General features: G+C 35.4%; 1 protein-coding gene across 8 annotated transcripts in view; it reads right to left on the bottom strand.

Moving 5' to 3' along the window:
• DNAJC5B (DnaJ heat shock protein family (Hsp40) member C5 beta) overlaps window positions 1-20,260 on the bottom strand; it is a 105,405-nt gene that overhangs the window by 1,435 nt on the left and 83,710 nt on the right. For all 8 annotated transcript variants that reach the window (XM_003759729.3, XM_031946337.1, XM_031946334.1 and 5 more), the window contains 2 exons: window positions 16,144-16,357; window positions 9,979-10,153 (listed from right to left, as the gene is read on the bottom strand). In XM_003759729.3, the coding sequence (XP_003759777.1) occupies window positions 9,979-10,153; window positions 16,144-16,357 (389 nt within the window). The remainder of the gene's footprint in view (window positions 1-9,978; window positions 10,154-16,143; window positions 16,358-20,260) is intronic.

Raw genomic sequence — 20,260 nt, forward strand, 5'->3', positions numbered from 1 at the left:
ATTCTCCGTTTAAGGCCTTTTTGATTAGATTTGTGAAACTGTAGGACAAACACAATTTTACCTGCCCTTATTAAGTATACTCTATCCTTGCCAAAAATCTGCCATGTATATATATTTTAGTTCCTGGTCCAAAAATCCAAATTACGTTCTAGGATGCCATTTTCTCAACCAACTGCTTCTCAAATCTGCCTTTGACTTTTGAAACATTTGTTTTTGAATAGCAGCTGTGATGAAAATACCACCTGTGTCCCTAAAGCCTTCAGTCTTTTTGCCTTAGATTTCATAATCCCTAACTGTGTTTTCTAGATTTCTTCTGGCAATATCATCAAGTGTGACTCACCAGAAGTTGATATTAGTCATCAGGTTTGACAAGTCTTGGGAAGCCCTGTCACATCCTGTGTAGATTGCTTGAGAAGACAGCCCACTTCTGTATTATTAATCAACAATAACTGACTCAGTACCCTTAAATGAGGAATCAGCAATCACCCTGTATTTATTTCTTTTCCCCCTTAACTGAGGATTCTTAACTTGAGATCCATGAATATTTTTTAGTTCAGTAAACATATTTTACTTAAAATTGCTTTTCTTTATTTTCCTTTACATTTTATTTTATGCAATTGAAAACATCATTTTGAGGACTATAGGTTTAACCAGACAAGATTAACAATTATTATCCCAAACTTTACTGTATGATTTCTCAACTGAGGGTTATTCCTTGGAATTATTATTCCAGCTGTTTACTTCCCAGAGTCTAGTTCCCTCTTTAGGGAGAGCCTCATATTTATGCAGCTCTATCTTTTTAACTGGGGCATGGTTGGGCTTGAGGACAAGAGGAGAATGCTAAATCTGGGGAAAGAGGGAGGAGTGAGCATGGCTAACCTGAGAGGTGACATAGAGTTGTTTAGTTGTGTCGGACTCTTTGTGAAGCTCCCCCAACTTGTGCTTATGCACACTGTCTCTATCTTCATGTAAACAATGTACCAAACAATTGTAATAACTGTTTTTTTTTTCTATGCCTGAAAGGCAAACTGTACATACCCTGTGATCCAGCAATACTACTCTTAAGTCTGGTCTATATCCTAAAGACATCAAAAAGGCAGGGGAAAGGCCTTTTTGTACAAAAATACTTATAGCAGCTCTTTTTGTGGTGGCTAAGAATTAGAAATCAAAGAGATGCCCATCCATTGGGAAATGGTTAAATAAGCTGTGGTATATGATTGTAGTGGAATATAAGAAATATAAGAAATGATAAGCAGTATGATTCCAGAAAAACCTGCAAAGACTTAAATGAACTGATGCAAAGGTGCACAGTAATAGCAATATTGTGCTTTGAAGAATAGAACGACTTAGCTATTTTTAGCAATACAATGATCCATGAAAATCCCAAAGGACTCATAATGAAGCATATCATCAGCTCCAGAGAAAGAACTGTTATTGATTGAATAGAGATTGAAGCTGTTTTTCACTTTCTTTTATTCTTTTTTTGTTTGAGGAGTCTTGTACAAAATGGAAATGTTTTACATGATTGCACTTATATAATATTTCAAGGAGGAGGGAGGAATAAAATTTGGAACTCAGAACTTTAAAAAACTATTAAAATTGTTTTTTTTTAACATATAATTGAATGGGGAATTAAAATGATAACATTTTTTAAATGATTGGTTTTTCTTTGCTGGCAAGGATTTTGTTCAATTTATGTCTTGCTGAATGTCAGTGGTAATATTGTTAACAGTTCTCTCCTCTTCATGCAACAATAAGAGGAGGAAGCAGCAAGAACCACAAAAGAAATAATTCTTAGTAGTTACAACTACAAGGCCAATGGATATAAGGGATTAGCCCTAGACCAAAGTGTTAAAAGACTTGAAATTTATCTTTGTGGTCACACAAACACCCTTTTTTTAAAAACTTCTCTACCCTCTCTTGATATTCCAACCCTATGTCTTCTAGCACCCAGATTTTTTTCCCTCTCCCCTTCAACTTGGTACAATGGAAAGCATACTAGCTTTGGAATCAGAAGACCCGGAGTCAAATCCTGTCCCGTGATTGCTGTGTGACCTTGGAAAGATCACTTACCCTTTCCTAAGGAAACAAATAAGTTTCTTTATTTGTAAAATGAGGTAAGGTACACCTTGGACTTCTAGATCTATAATCCTGCTCTCAGGTACTTCATTGATTGGAGTGAATGATGGTTGTAACAGTTGCAGGGATCCTCAAACTACGGCCTGCGAGCCAGATGCAGCAGCTGAGGACGATTATCCCCCTCACCCAGGGCTATGAAGTTTCTTTATTTAAAGGCCCACAAAACAAAGTTTTTGTTTTTACTATAGTCCGGCCCCCCAACGGTCTGAGGGACAGTGAACTGGCCCCCTATTTAAAAAGTTTGGGGACCCCTGGAAGTATTGATAAAGACTTAAAGAGACAGAGATAGGTTTCTTTGTGCTCTATAAAACTGGAATCTTTTGGGGAAGTTTTTCCTGCAAAGTTGGGAAGACCATAATGAATAAGTGACCCACCAAGCCCTCTTGACTTCTGCTGCTGATCACCTTTGTCTTTGTGAGAATGTCAGCTAATGTGGCTAAGACACTAGTGTGGGAGCAGTGAATCAGTTTGCTCAACATAGCTTTTACTAGATTTTCATGAGCTGTTAAGTCCTCAGATATTCCCCGAACAGCTGAAAACCAATGTGAGGTTCTTTCCATTTCTGACCCATTTGAGCCTTCAAGAACCCAGACTGGAGTTCTGATTTTGTCATTTTATTAGTTCTCAGTTTTTTCTTTTTATAATTACTTGAAATTGAATAACTCTTTGTCCTCTTAATTTAGTTTCCAGGGGCAAATAATAGAGGACTCTGGAGAGGTATAAGGAAAAGAACACTAGATTTGGATCTGAATTTTAATTCTGATTTTCAAATTTCCCAGGTATATGACCTTGGAGAAATAATTTTGTTTCTATGGGCATCAGTTTTTGTTTCTACAGAATGAAAGGTTGGACTACACGATCTTTGAAGTTCCTAAAATTCTAGCTCTAAATCCTCTCATTTATGACCTATGATTGGTTCTATAATGCTAATAATGTTGGGATTTTTGCCAAAACTTTCCTAAAGTGTGAAAATTTTGGATAGATATGGATATGACAATAGAAAGGGAATAATTGGCAGAATGGGAATGGAAAAGGATTTTCTAGCCAAGGTAGCTTCCATCTTTGAATATGCACTGCTCTCCCAGTAAGCCAGGGGTATATAGCACATTTGAACTATGATCAACAGTAAGAAGACAGATCTTCAGATCTTTTTTCCAGTGTTTTGGGAAATGCTTCCTCTTAAGCTTAAAAATCATTACTTTCTTTGAATTCTGAGTTAATGGGGGGACAAGTTCAGACTCCTACCTTATTTTCAGAGCACTAAAATGTCATGGTGAGCCTCAAATATAAAATAGAGAGAGAACTTAGTTATCTTGGCCAAGAGCAGGAGTCTAATTACACACCATACGGCATGACCTCAGGTTGGGTTCTTTCCAGGGGGAAAAGCAAGAGTGAGTAACTGCTGCAGCTGACATCTTGGGTACAAGGTCACACTACAACTGCTTCTCCATTAGAGACCATATCTAAAAAGTAGGGAGAGAGGGAGTAGAGAGGGGAGGATGGTGACTCCAAAAAAAACCAGTATTTTATTGAACTTTGAGCATTTTTGCAGTCTGATCCTTTCCCCTTTGGAAGTTCAATTCAATTCTACATTTATTAAATACCTACTATGTGAAAAGGATAGTTCTGTATGTTGGAGATTCAAGGATAAAAAGGAGGAAAAATGCTAATAATAGCTCAGGTTGCTTTTGAGGTTTGCAAATTGCTTTACATACAGGATCTCTTGAGTCTCATACCAAGCCTGTGGAGAAGTTTATCCCCACTTTAACAATGTTTTAAGATGTATTCCATTGATTCTGAGTCAACAAGATTCATTTTTATGATGGCAGGGTACAAGATGACTGCTCCCTAAACCAAAGTCCTTCTTTGTATATCTATTGTATCCAGGATAACCTAGATTCAAATTCCTTCTCAGACTCTTCTAGTTGAGTGACTATTGGCAAAACACTTATCTCAATCTACTTTCCTTCAGTAATGGGGGTGGATCATCTCTAAATCATCCACTTATTATTCTTTGGTCCCTTTCTATTCAACAGCATGATTTCAACATGGCCGGCCAAGGTAAAGGATATAATGTGTGTTTGCTGGAAGGAGTTCCTCACTGTGTGAAGCTAGAAGCTTAGTCCTGGGACTCTGCCATAGTCTTCCCCACAAAATCTAATCACAAAAATGCATGCAGGCTGGTAGCACAGACACAGGACTCCTGATTCCCATTCCAGCACTCTTTCTGTTACAATAAATGTGGAAGCTTAAGTAGAATCAGCTCTCAGGACTGCTTATGAATCCTAAAATTACTAGCCAGTCTCCCCTACTGACCAGACTCACTAAGGTATTTAAAGAAACTACAGGAAACACCTGAAGGTACTTTTGTAAAGAGATCATTACATTATCTGCTAGGTGACACAGTGGATGTGTGACCCTTGGCAAGTCACTTAACCCTGCCTCATCTGTAAAGTGAACTGGAAAAACGAATGGCAAACCACTCCAGTATCTTTGCCAAGAAAATCCCAACTGAAATCACAAAGAATCAGATAAAACTGAATAACAACAAGTAGTAAAAGTCTTCTTTCCCTTCAGAAAAAAAAAATTGTAAATCAATTGAAATTAGAAGTCTTAAGGAAACTGGAAAATATTTCCAGTTGTTTTATGTAAGTCAATGGAGGAAAAATAGAATTTGATATCTAAACATTGATTTGTATGGATTGAAAAGTCTGTATTATAGTATATTCCATCATATCTTTAGCAAGGAGATGTCAAACATCAGAATTCAAATTAGAAGCACATATCTATAGTTAGCTCCTATTCAGCCTTGTATGGCATGGGGAGACAAGAACTTATCCTTTTTGGACTTTACTTTTGTAGATTGGAGTTCTGAATAACAGATAAGCAGAACACACACACACACACAAATGTATATACACTGGTTGTTTTTTTTTCAAAATTATTGCAAAGCAGAGAAATGAAATTATCCATGGTCATTACAGGCAGGTAACATTTCCACAGCATAAGCAAAGTGTGATTTGTGGTTGTTATATGTACTCAAGACAAAATCCCAGGTTTCATTTGAAGTAATGAGCCAGATAAATCACATAAAAGCATTCCAGACCTCCCTTAGGAACACTCTGTATTCTGGTGGAAGTCTCTTTTCTCTGGTAATAGACATTGATTATTCTGTTCTTGTAACATCCTCACCTAATGTATATTATAAAGGAGTAGTTTGAAGGGAGAAAAAGAAATGAATTTAAAGTAATAAATTTCAAATAATAGCCCATCTGGAGAAATCTCTCTATTCATAATCTCCAAATGACCATCTAGATGTCATTTAAACAAAAAAAAAAGAAAAAACAATTACAGCCACCAAAATCATGCAGTGGAGAAACTGCTAGGTTTGGAGGCACTAGCCCTGCCACTTATTACCTGCAGGAACTTGGAAAGTTCACATCAACTTTTTAGGCCTCAGTTTTGTCCATATATTATGTAAAGGGTACTTGTTTCTGTCTTTATATGCACTTTGTCTAGTACACACTAGCTTGGCACATATACTAGTTACTTAATAAATGCTTGCTGATTGAGTAGGTGATCTCAAAAGTCCCTTTCATCACTAAATATATGATCTCAGAATATATATGTAGGAGCTGATTGACTAGACAGATGTACTGTAGAAGAAACTTCTGTACTTGGTGAGAGTTTAGACTATATGCCATCTAAATCCCTGCCAATGCTTGAGAGTCTATGTTTAGCCCAAAATGAAATGAAAAGGAATACTAAATAGGAAATTCATGTTTCCTGCCTTTTTCCCCCCTTTCCTTTCAGAGTTACTAATGTAAAGTTCTCAATGTCAGAATGTCAACTTTTTTGAGGGGAAGGAGTAAGAATATTGCTCCCTATCTCATGAGGCTGGAAAATCAGTAGCCATTCATAGGTGTAACCACCGCCTCTACTGAACTACTGTTTGGTAGTGAAGCTTTAATGTGCTGTTTTCCAAACAGTCAATTTGTTTGTTCCTCCCTAGGCAGCCTGCTGGCCTTAAGCAATCAAGGACTCACCTTATTAGTTGCAGATACCCAATGGACTTTAGCTCCACTCCAACTAAGAACTACTGAGCTCCTGTGATCCAAGAATCTCAGGCTCCTTAGTAACCAAGACTACAGGATGTGTGCCCCGAAGAACTTTCTAATGGGTTTATTTTTTAATTAATCTATTCTACTTATCACCAATCACAAGTAACATGAAAGTTGCAGTCCTGATTGTCCCTTTTCACAGTCTCCTAAATGCCGTCTGGCAGGATTCATCTGATACTATTTCTATAATGTGATCCTGAGCAAGTCACTTAACTCTGTTTGCCTCAGTTTCCTCATCTGTAAAATGAGGAGATGGACAACCAATCCAACATCTTTGCCAAGAAAACCCCAAATGAGGTTATGAATAGTTGGATATGACTGAAACTGTTTAACAGTGTGATCATCCACCTTCTGTTTTCAGTATTCTAGTGAAGAAGAAACTATTAATCCTTCCAGTTTTACTTGAAGAAAGTTCAACTTTTTTAGGTTTTCCTAACATTAAGATTTTTTTTTTAATTGCCTCTTTGTAATATTTATTCACTATTTTTGGTTTTGGTCTGTAGGACCAAAGGAAGTAAATCTAAGACTTTTATATATTAACCCTCTTCTTTTCTTACACTCTCTCTTTATATGATAACCCTTCTCTGCAGGGCCCTTTGCCACCTTGGTTGTCCCTTATAGATGTTCTCTGATTCGTGAATATTTCCTCCTTGAGGCAGCCTGCTGACCCTTCATAACCAGAAGCTCTCCTTATTAGTATTGGACTTAGTGCAGATAATCAGTGGATGTTAAACTCCACTACATTTTAGAACTCCTGAGCTCCTGTGATCCACGAATCTCAGGCTCCTTAGTAACCAGGATTACTGGTATGTGCCCACAAGCACTTCCTAATGAGTTCATTTTTTAATCTATTCTATTCATCATTAATATCTCACCTAAATGGATTGTCTCTAGTAGACAAGAGGGACAAATATTAACTAAAGATAAAATAAAAGTCATTCACACTATATAACTTAGATATTGTCAATAAAATGTCCATTTTAAAATACTTAGAAAAGCGAATGATCTTTTCCTTATGGGCAAAAATAACAAAAGACAAATGGGACCTGGTTGCTTTTCAGTCTACAATCTGACCTCTGAAACAAAATTGTGAGCATAGTTGTGCTAGGTCGGAGAACAGTGAGGGGTACACAGATTAATTAATGACTAGTCTTTCCAGTCACCCTGGAGGCAGGAAACCTGCAATGAATTTGGCTCCTGCTATGAATACCTGTTCCAGGAAGAAATCTGCCACAGGACACTTACAGCAGGGGCCATTCAATAACCTGGTGGAAATTTAAAAAACAAACAAACTACAACAAGAAGAAATTGAACAAAGGGAAAGAAGTTGGCTTTTCAGAGAATTCTGTACTATATCATTTACAATATGCAAGTTAGATTCATTGACTTTATTATCCTAACTACTAGAGGGGAGTTTAAGGTGGGGTTTACTAGTAGATGGCAACCACCTTATTCTTCTAGAAACTATCCTTAAATATGAATCAAAGGCTGACTATGGAGCCAGATAGGCAATTGGCCTGAGAGTGCTGACTCAGGTATTTCTTATGTTGGGACATATTTTAGGTCATGAAGTAATCATCTTGGAAAGAAGCAAGAAAGGAAAGGAAGAGGGGAGGAAGAAATGAAGGACGGGAGGGAGGAAAAGAGGGAGGGAAGAAGGAAGAAAAGGAAAGGAGTAGGGAAGAAAGAAGGAAGGGAAGATAGAGGGAAGGAGGAAAGGAAAGAAGGGAAAGAGGGAAGGAATGGAGAAAAAAATGAAAGAAGGAAGGAAAGAAAAGAAGGATAAAGAGAAGAAAGGAATGAAGGGAAAGAAGGAAAAGAATAAAAGAAAGAAGGAAAAAAAGAAAGGGAGGAAGCAAACATTTATGAAGTCCCACTATATGCCAAGCACTGTACTCTGCATTTAAAAAATGATCATTTGATCCTCATAATAGCCTTCAAGTAGTACTGTTATTGTCCCCATATTACAATTGAAGAAATTGAGTTAGGAAGGGTATGTTAAAATTATATGCTTGCTTCCTTCCACTTAAGTATAATAAGGTTATAATTAGCCAGTATAAAGGAGCAGAAGCAGAAAATAAGGGGAACCTGGAAGCCATGTATAAACCTCCCCCGAAATCAAAGAAACATAATTTACAAATTTTAATATATATATTGGTCAAAATTCACATCCTGGTATTATGTACTGAATCAACAGAAGCCTTTTAGATATTACTTGTCAAGGATCTGATCCTGTAATACGTGAATTCCAGACAAAATCAAGACCTCCTCAGTTCCAAGGCAACAGAACATCAAAAGATATTGAAAAATTTATAGATGGAATTTTGAAGTTTTATTGATAATTTTGAGATCGATTTGAGTACATTAATGAGCTAACCCCAACAAGTGACACAGATGGAAGTTGGTCTGTTTCTCCACCAAAATCTTTAAAAATGAGACCTTAAGCTCAGGCCCTCAGAAAGCACTGATGCATTGGATCCATACTGCCAAGTGCTCCCAATTCTAAGCTATGATTTGTTTTGTGGTTGTTGTTATTTAATAGTGTCCAATTCTCTGACCCCATTGGGGATTTTCTTAGCAAAAATACTAGAGTGGTTTGCTATTTCCTTCTGTAGCTCATTTTACATCTAAGGAAAATGAGTCAAATAGTATTAAGTGACTTGCTCAGGATCACACAGCTGGTTTAGTGTCTAAGACTGGATTTGGACTTAGGTTTTCCTGACTCTAAGTCCAATGATCTCTATTCTTACTGCAAGGATAAAAGTCCTAATTACAGCAATATTGTAATTTTAAGAAAAGCAGGGGTGATGAAAAACTAAGCTTGTGTTGTTTATTCAATGGGGATTATCTGGGATATGTCAGGTTTTCTTAGCTTGAGTTTTTTGAAATCCTACCTAAATTTGAATGCTTTGACACTGCAAAATCTAACTGGGATAAGCCTGAATGATCAGGTTTTATTGATACATGCAGGGAGAGGTGGTTAATAAAGCAATTTAAAGTTAAATATATATTTATTATATATATTATATACATTTATATAATATAAATTATTCTAATTTAGTGCTGGACTAGCTCCAGAAGTGTGGATCCAGATTGAGAGAGGTCCTGGGGAGGAGTCCAGCTTCTAAGAAATCTTGCCCTCTCATGGGCTAGTTACCCTAGGAAATAAGCTCTCTGAGCCTCCTCTCTCTCTCTCTCTCTCTCTCTCTCTCTCTCTCTCTCTCTCTCTCTCTCCTCTCTCAATATATTCTTCTAGAGTCTTCATCTCCTGAACACCAGATTGTAAAGAATACAGTAGAGAAAAAGCATGGTGTCTACGTGATATAGAGAACTTCATTATCTATTTTGTACTGCTAAAGTTTGAAATGGTTTTCCTTGAGGAATTTCAAAGCAATGTCTATCCTCCCTCTCTCACCCCTCTTCCTATCCACTGTGCACCTAGTTACTCAAGCCTAGCACAAAGGAGACAATAAATGTTTAATGACTGACTGACTAAAGGATCATCTCCCTTCCCCCCCACCCCTTGCCACCTGAGAGCACACTTCCTACATTTTATTCAAAAGGAAGTGATAAATCTGGGATTCCATGAGGTCCCACATGGTTTGGCTTCTGAGATCTAGACAGATGCCCTAATACTTTTACAACACTTACTATTTTCCATGGCAGGGACTTAGACAGAACCCCAAACTGGAAACACTTCCATCAAGGATTATGGTACCTTTTTCCATGTCACTCCTGATCTGCTCCTCCAGGTCCTCCGGGGACACATAGACATCTCCTTCTCCTCCCCTTGGGGACTTGGGCCGACAGCGTCCACAGCAGCAGTTGCAACAGCAGCAGAGGCAGCAGCAAAAGTAGCAGCCCGTCAAAATGCCAAAGACCACAAACAGGGTCTAATAAGAAAAAAAGATAGAAGGAAAAATTCCCCAAAAGATCGCTGACGAGAGCCACAGGGTCATAAGAAATAGATTTAGAATAGAAACTCAGAACTCAGAAGTCATCTAGTTCAATCCCTTGACTTTATAAATAAGAAAAATGAGATAATAATCATCGATGTAGCACCTACTATGGGAAAGATAGTGTGTTAAGTCCTTTATAAATATTCTTTCATCTCATCTTCCCCAAAACCCTTACATATTATTTATTTATTATTTATTATATTTCTTCTATTTATCCATTTTACAGTGGAGGAAACTGGAGCAGACACAGGTTAAGTGACTAGTCACAATTATTGCTCCCACGTTGAGATCCCCTTCAATCTGGAAAATCCGCATATAATTTTTGGCCTCCCTTCATGTCAGAGAAGAAGTCTGAATTATTAAGGTATTAAAAGATAAAATATATTGATATTAGAATACTGTACATACATTTTATGTATTTCTGAGTTTCTAAACTTTCTCTGTATCATCTGCTCATCTTTTAAGTTTCAACTTTGGCTTCCACAAAACTCCCCCAAAATTCCCATTTAATTTTTCATGCTTACCTGTGATATAGTGAAACCACAATGGGAAAAGTCACAATGTGAATGAAATAACTGTAGTAGTTAGCATTTACACAGGATGCCACAAAAACTTGAGACATCCTGTAGAGCATTTTAAGGTCTGCAAAGTCCTTTATATGTTATCCAAATGTACTATAATTATTCTTTGCATTTTACAGATAAGAAAACAGACTAAGATCAAATGACTTGCCCATCATGGATTTCAAAGTAGAAGGGACTTCAGATACCATTGAGTCTAAATTCTTCATTGTACAGATGATAAAACTGAGACCCAGAAAAGTTATGTGACTCTCAAAGTTACATGAGTAGTAAGCTGCAGAGTCAGCTTAACTCATCTTGAGATTCCAAATTCAGCATATACTCACTCTGATGCCAGACTCCTCTTGAGCTGGGGAAAAGTTCCAGATATTAATATATTCACAGTTTATATATCATGTTTATTGTCTCAGACCACTCACCTTCCATACCACTTCAGCCCTGCCCTTTCACCCAGCAAAAGAAATCATAAATACTAATATCCTCTGCAAACATGTATTTCTTATTATATAATTATCATTATTCTAATACCTCTGAACTGAGATATCTGAATCTCCTTAGAAATGTGTTAGTAAACATCTGTAGTTCATTTGCTCATATGTACATGTCTTCCACTATAATTTTCACACAGGCTATTCCCCCTATGACTGGACCTTGAGCTCTACCTACTAAAAATGTTTCTGTGCCTTCAGGGTCCAGCTCAGGTTCCAACTACTACAAGAAGCCTTTCTGGACCTCAAAACCTTTCATTTCCAGCTGAAAATGATCTCAGATTTCCTTTAAAACATAAAATAATTTAGTGTGAATATCTCCTTTGCCCTTACTTATCACATTCTGCCTCATTTTACACTTATTCATTGATACACAGATAATTTCTTCCTTTTAAGATAAGACACTTGAGGGGACATGATCAAAGAAAGAGATTACAAGAAAATGTGAAGAACATGGAATCGATTACATTGTTTTTAGAATAAATGTCTGCAGCTTCTCTTACTATCTGGGTTAGGAAAGTATGTTAGGAAAGAGGAGAACAACAATTTTGTTACTTTGGAAAAAAATATTAAGTGTCCACCCTAAGGAACAGACTAGGCATTGGAGAGCATTAAAAAGCAACGTTTTCCCAACAATTTTTTTAACCAAATAATGCATTTTTATCCCAAAATCTTAAGCCTTTACACTTGCCAAATACAAGTTTTTGTATTTACTTGCTGCTATAAAATGTACATCTGCTTTGTTCCACTGGTCTACTTTTTTGTTTCTTAGTCACTACCAAAAAGTTTTGTTATTTACTGCCCTATAATATAATTCTGGTACTGCTAAGCCTCTTTCCCTTACATTTTTTCATTAGTTCCTTTGATATTCTTGATTTCTATTCTTTCAAATGAATGCCATTATTATTTTTCCTAATTCAGTAAATTTTTTTGGTAAATTGTATAGCATTGAATATATAAATTAATTTAGGTTAAATTGTCATTTTTTTATATTGGTCCTGCCAACCCATGAACAATGAATATTTCTCTTCAATCATTTAAATCTGATTTTATTTGGATAAAAAGGGTTTTTTTAAAAATAATTTTATTTATATAATTTCTAGGTTTGTTTTGTCATAAGTCAATTTGAATTTTTAGCAATGTAATCATAGAGAAAATCAAAAAGCCCATTTAAAAAAAATTTTAAGTATGTCTTAGTCATTACAAAAAACCATAGGCTAAAATGAGTCAAACAGTCCATCCTAAAACCTTAGGATTACTTAATATTTTTCCTTTTTTTGTTCTAGACTTGTGATTACACCTGTATTGGGAACTCTTACTATTCAAACTTCTTCTCCATGCAAACAGAGAATTCCTGTGATTGTTGGAGAGTTGGCTGAAATGCCAATAGATTATGACTCTTTCCCTTACACCCAAGCCCCAAGTAATATGTTTTCATTAGTATTGGACTTGAAATAAGAATTTCCTGACTCCAAAGGGCTGAAAGGAAGTGGGGCAAGGAGAGGACAGAGAAGAGAAGAAATGGGAGAGGGAAAAACATTTACTGAATATTATCTTTAAAGACACTATAAAAATAGCACTTTACAAATGTTATTTTGATTGATCCTCACAACAATCCTAGAAAGCAGATGTTATGATTATTCCCACTTTACAGCTGAAAAAACTGAGACAAGCTTATCCACTATAGCTCTGATCTGTTGTCTTAGTTTTATTATAATTACTACTTTGGGAATCTTTCCTAAATGATGATACATTCTACAATTGAACCATCTTTATTGACAATTGGTTTTTCTGATTTTATAAGCCTCTCTTCCCTCCCCTAGCCCTAGAGTCTTTGAAGTATGGAAAGGGGTTGTCAAGATTCCCTTTTCTAAAGAAAGAAAAGAGGTAGAATGAACACAGTGGTGAAGAACTGTCATGTGAAAAGAGAATAAACTTGTATGTAATGCAGAACTGACAACAATAGGTTTATGGGGGAAAATTAGGACTACCCCAAAATGAAATGATCTGCCTTAGAAAACATTCAATTCCTCATCACTGGAGGTCTTTCAAGCAGAAGCCGGATGCCTATTTGCCAAGGATGCTGTAGATTTCTGTTCAGACCCAAGCTAGGAAGATTGGCCTCTAAGGTCCCTTGCAAATAAACACAATAAGAACAGCAACAATTTTAATAGTATTCCACAACACTGTTTTACAGCAGTGCAAAATTTATTTTTCCCCTTTTAGTGAAAGGCCACACTTACCTAACTTTTGTGATACCTTAGAAGAGATATTACAGATATCAGATTAGGTTTTAAATATTTAATGAATCTTTTAGAATGCATCAGACATGTACTCACTGAAATACAAAAGATAACCTATTTGCCATCAAGTGTGTAGAAGGATGGTATGGTCTTGAGGCAAGAGAACTGGAGTCTGTAAAAACTTGCGTTCTTATCCTATTTGCTATACATATTAATTGCTTGAGCATAAACAAGTCTTTGTTTATTTTAAAAATGCCTTCTTGATGCATTAGGAAAAGTGTTCTTTACAGAGACATCAGTTGGATTCAAATCCCTTTTCTGCCAACTTATCTGTGAGACTTGAGTATATATCACTTTCCTGACTCTCAAATAATGAGGGGATTGGATTTAATGACCTCAGAGGTTGGGGTTAGACTTCCATCTCTAAATCTGTATTCCTATGTTTTTAGACTGAGGAAAAACAATTAAGAGGAAAGAAAATAATTAAAGATGCAAGGGAGGGAAACATGATGGAAAAGTTCCCATAGCAATCTTGAGAGAATGGGATCAGGAATACAGATTAGCCTTGCCTCTTTCTGAGGCAGAAAGGAAGAAGGGAAAGACAAAGAAACAACATCTTGAGGCAGAGAAGGAAAATGAAAGCATACTGAATGGCCCCAGTCTCGATCTCATTAGATTAAGCAGCGAAATTAACCCATTTTCTTCATTAAACTATATAGCCAGTCCCTAATTTACAAAACAGTTGTGTTTCAAGTGTTCATTTATAAATCAAGTTGTTTGGCATGTTTCCATTCACAAGAAAAAATATTAAGATGAGTATTTTGGTAATGAAATAATGTATGTAATGCCTTTCAAACACTTTAAAGATCCAAATAAATGTTTTTATTATTACTCTCTACAAATTCATTTAAATTATAATTTAATAGAACCAGAATAGTACAGATTTTTTAAACATTATTCTATGTGAAACTTTATAAAATTATTGCTATGTAGAAATGAATTTAAAGGTCTGATAACAGATGTTAAGAATATACAGTATATGTCCCTCTGATGCAATTCCATATGTGTATACTAACCTATCCTCTCATCTTCAAACTGTATCTTCTTATTGGGACTCAACAGGTTTCACTTGCAGCAGAAGGGGAGGGTTCCAGGTATTCTCCAACTAAGACAGTAAGGGGTCTGAGATCCAGAAGCATTGGGAAAGGCATAATAACTGACATTTATATAACACTTGGAGATTTGTGAAGCATTTTACAATTATCTCATTATTGTCTCATAGCAATCTCATACACTAAGTATTGTGGATATTATTACTATCCCTTCCCTTTTATAGAGGAAAAAATAGATTTCCTAAATGTTCATGGACCATACCTTGCCTACAGTCATATAACTAATAAACGTAAGAGAACAGGTGTTTTGATACTCTATATTTTGTTCCTTCTACTATGTTATACTGCCTTTCTGGTGCTTAGAGTTATAGCCCTTCCTGGGGTGTAAAAATATTCAGTTTAGTGGGAGTTTAAAGTCCCTGCTTATATGCCAGGCAATATGCTAAGTACTGGAGATATAAAGACCAAAATGAAACAATTCCTTTACTTCAAGAACTATAAAGAACTATACTTATGCATTCCTAAAATTGAGGGCTGTTTGAATTTCTTTAAATTAGCCTTTTATTCATTTGCTCATTTTCATTTGTGCAAGATTTGTAGATGAAGATAGGAATGGGAACAACATCCATATTGTGAAATTTGTTAAGACTCATATCAATTAGACTCTATTCCTGTGGATAAAAGCCATCAAGGACTTGATAGTTAAGCCTATATATAAATATACCTATCATGACTTTAGTCTATACCTAGATAGAGAACCATGTACATACACAAGTATATATAATGACCCAAAGCAACCATTATACTTATATTAAGAATACTTTGGAAATCAAACTTGGTGGCTGTGTATACAAGTAGGTCCTAATGACATAAGGTTCTTAAAATGCAGATTCCCCCTCCTCCTACTATAATCTACCTGTCATTTTAGTTCTCACTCTACACACATAAATATCTTTCACTTCCCTGTTTTTCTCTACTTCTTAATTCTCACCTTTCCTTCACTTACTTTCTCCCACTCTCAAAGAGGGCTCAAGGTGAACGTATATGACACAATTACCACATACCATCTCTTTGATTATTGTTGTTTCTGTAGCCTGTGCTATATATAGCAAAGTACACAGCTAAATTTGTTCTAAAATAATTTATTAAGCAGTTGTCACACAAATGGAAATTTTTTTTTGCCTTTGAGCAATGATTCACTTTTTATTTAGTCATTACTGGAGGGGAAGGGGGAGTCTGAATTAACCCAAAGCTCCAACTTCAAATATAATTAATATCTTGAAGTGTTACAAGACATGCTGTGTATTTTAATTGTTTGATCAATTAAAGCAGAAAGGAAAATTCTTTAAATAGCACCTTTTCAGGAAAGTGATACCTATGTACGTTTTTGAAACTTGAATGACAACATAGTTAAGCAAAAAGATTTAGAAATCAAAAAAACAGTACACATCCAAGATTTTTCAGGAAAACTCTTCAAAGAAAAGAAATAGTTAATCTCACCTTTGCCCACCAGCTGGATAGCATGAAGTAAGTGTTAACATTTTCCTCTCCAAACTGTTCTGCCACATAGAGTCCCAGGGACCCATACTTATCATAAATATTTCTCTTTGTCAAATCTGTCAATATAGTGTGAGCATTGTTGATCTCTTTAAACTTTTCAGCAGCCTCTGGATTATCAGGGTTCTTATCCGGATGGTGTTTCAGAGCCAATTTTCTTAAAAATGAAAAAAGAAAGAAGTAAAGGTTCTATTTGACAAATCAAGTCGTAAATGGTTTATTTAATGGAAATGTTTTACATAATTAACACATCTACAACCTATATTAGATTGCTTGCCATGTCAAGAAAGGGGAAAGGAGTAAGGAAAGAAGGAAGGGATAGAACTTAGAACTCAAAACTTTTTTTTAAATGTAATTAATTGTTTAAATATGTAATTGGGGAACCCATTTTATTAAGAAAAATAAATTTATTTAAACAATGTGTTCCAAATCTGTAGATAACTATATAGTCAAGACAATACAGTACTACTATTGATATATTGTTTATAAAATATTTTATATATTATCTAATTTGAATCTCATAGCAATCTTTTAAGGAAGGTGCTATTATTATTCCCATTTTACAAAGAAGGAAACAGAGCTGAGAGAATTTAAATAACTGAATAATCATAGAGCTAGAAGCCATTTTAGAAGGTCATTTAGTCCAACCCCTCACTTTACATACTGGAAAACTGAGGCCCAGAGAGTGGACTTGCCTAAAGTCATATAGATAAGTGACAAGAGATGAAATTTGAACTCAGATCCTGTCTTTTTTGTTGTTGTTTTTAATAGGGAAGGTATGGGGAGAAGCATTCGGGCTGACTGCCCAAAGTCACATATCTAGTAAATATTTGAGGTGAAATTTGAACTCAGATCCTCTTGATGCCAGGAAGGGTGCTCCTTCCATTGCATCACCTTATTATCCCCTGTCAGCATTCTTTCTACTATTCTACAGTCTTTCCCAGTATTACATGTCTAAGAAGTGTTTAAGATGAAATTTTCACTTAAGTTTTGCTGATTCCTAATTCTAATGCTTTATCACTTTACCAAGATTTTTCTCTTAAAAGGAAGGAGTTAATGATTCTCTGAGGCAGGAGTTATTAATCCTGTTTTGTACCACAAAAAGCCTTGGGAAGGCAGCATGATACATGTCCAGAATGTTACCTTTAAACCTAGACCCCCCCCCTTGGGTTCATACTCTTCCTAAAAACTTCTAAACCAGTCACTCAACCTTTCTTGGACCTCAGTGTCCCTTCCAGCTCTATATCCATGATTCTCTGTATTACAGGGACAGAGGTCAAAGAGAACAAGTATTAATTAAGGGCTTACTCTGTGTCTAGCATCCTAACAAATAAATTTTGTAAGGTAGTTAGTTATCATCCTGATTTTACAAGAGAGGAAATTTCCAGTCACAAAGCTAATATTTAAGGCTGACTATCCACTACCTAGCCAGCTGTCTTAGCAAGAAGAGATATCAGATTTATAGGGGATTAAAGAAGTGAGGGATAAAATTCAAGTCATTTGGCTCTCTCTTCTCACTCCCTATACAATGACTTCTCCCCTGATGCTCAGGGTCTCCTAAGTTCTAAGGATGGTTGAGAGCACATTTCTCTTGCTATCTTCCCATATGCTCCCCTTCATGAAAGTATTTTCTAAAAGATTAAGCAGCAGCCTAACAAAAGATCCTTCTGCTATTTATCCAGCACAGCTGAAGTTAGGTTTATATTGGAGGATGTTACCTGAAATGAAGTGGCATCCCAACAATATCATACAGACAGATGATTCAACCATTAGTTAATTTGAGGAGAAAATACATCTATCAAACTAGGGTCTCTGCTTCTGATCCCTAGACTTTTGCCCAACCTCCTACCATCTTGTCACTGGACCTATATGTCTCTGGAGGAGAAAGTGAGACTGGTGATTTTGCACTGCTTTCTGTCACTTAAACCCAGTCTACTTCCATATCATGCAATTATCTCCCTGATGTCACAGTCAGGATAAACAAAAATATCACCTTTTATTCTGCAATCACTTCTACAGATTAGCAGATCTCCAGATTCTTGTTTTCCTATGAATTCAGATGCTTTCTCAAGAAGGTCAAATGAGTGACTTTTATTTCTCCTTTTCTTTTACTGGCAGCACGGTCACTGGTACCGTACTGGTTCCTGATATTCAACATGAGGCACAATCCTATGATTTTTTGTTCTTAAAATTTATAAATGTGAATAAAATCAAAGATAGCATATTTATTTATAAATGCAAAACACAGAATGAACAGGGCTGGTTGAGGGGGCCTATTGCTTGAAATGCATCATTTTGGTTACACTATAAAACAATCTTCTACTTTACTCATGATGAAAAATGCTTTCCAGCTGGCAAACAGCTGGGGTGAGCAATAGGGCTTCCTTTTACCTTTCCACTCTTGAGAGCACTGCTGTTGTGCTCATGGCAAGCTACTCAATCAATTTCTGTTGAAACTGAATTTGTAGAATCTTGCAGTGATTTTCCTGCATTTGAATTGATTATAATTCTTTGAAAAACACATATTGGATCCAATTATCCCTGTGTCCTTAATTACTCCAATTCTATTCTGTTCAATACAACAAACATTTTTTAGGCATCTACTATGAGCATAACCTGTGCTAGGAATAAGGAGAAATGCAAAGTTTAGAAAAGACAAAGTCCCTGCCTTCATGGAGCTTACAGTTTAGCATGGAAATGACATAGACACAGATAACTATAATGTAAAATAATGTGTACATTACATGGAAGTAAAGTAAGTCCAAGGGAGCAAATGTAATTAATGACATTTGACCACTTAATCCTGAATACATTGTTGCCCCTTGGAACCAAGCAGCAACCCATATGCTATTAGTAGCTTGTCATACTGCACTTGCAGAGCATTAATTATACTCAGAATTACAGAATTAGAAGGCACTTCAAGACCCATTTAGTTCAACCCAGATCTAAATAAGTATCTCTTTTATGATTGTCCTCTAGGTCTTGATTAGTGCTAATAACGAATCCTATTGGAAAGCTGCATTATTCAGTTTTGTGCTTTTCAAATACATAAGCATATGTAATATAAAAAGCTATAAAAACATAATGTAAAAAATGCTTTATATATTATCTTATTTGATCCTTATAATATATATAACATATATATGTATAATATTTTTATAACTGGTTTCAGCCAAATGGAAATATGCACTAAAATTTTTTAAAAATACATTTTAAAAGCTTTTTTATTTATGCAACATCATCAAAGGATTAAATATATATAACATATATATATATACACATTTCTGATTCAAGCTTATTACAAAAGTAATAACATTAAAAAATTTAAATGACAAAATATTATACTTAAAGATGATAATTATTATACTGATTATATAATTATATGTATAATTATATTATACATATATAATTATTATACTGATAATATAAAGGAAATATTGCTTTTGTCATTTAAAATAGTTTAATAGTATAAACCAAACTGTCTTCTCTTTCTTTAAATCTTCACATATAGGTTAAAGATAGCTTTATCTACATCCCAGCAAATTTGAATACTTACATTCTGACACAATACATCAAGTATAGTTCAGTGACCTGAGGCATTATCTAAAATCAGTAATGCTTTAAATACAATATTGTTATTGTTACTATATTTTTTCAATAGATGGGCTAAAATAAAGAAAACCATTCTTGAAAAGCAGCATTAGACACCATACTTCCTTATTTATCTGCCCAAGAACTGGAAGGGATTGGTATTGTAGCCTTTCAAAGTAAGGATTTTAAGGCAGATAAACATCAGTTTTAATTTAAAACCCCCTTCTCCACTACCTCCTAATAAAAGTATTAGGTGATCTTTAAAAACTTTAAATCCAGGTTGTGGTTTTTTCTTTTCTTTCTTAGAAATGTAAATTCTAGAAGACATTATTTCCCAGAGTAAACCTGTCTCATGAACATTAAAATAAATTAATCAGCGTTTCCACCTTCCTTGATTATTTTCCTTAAAACATTAGTTGCCTTATCGAACTGGCCACTTCTGGTATATTAATGGTAGTATTTCTATATA

The sequence above is a fragment of the Sarcophilus harrisii genome, chromosome 1, assembly GCF_902635505.1.
Source record: "Sarcophilus harrisii chromosome 1, mSarHar1.11, whole genome shotgun sequence".
NCBI classification, from domain to species: domain Eukaryota; kingdom Metazoa; phylum Chordata; class Mammalia; order Dasyuromorphia; family Dasyuridae; genus Sarcophilus; species Sarcophilus harrisii.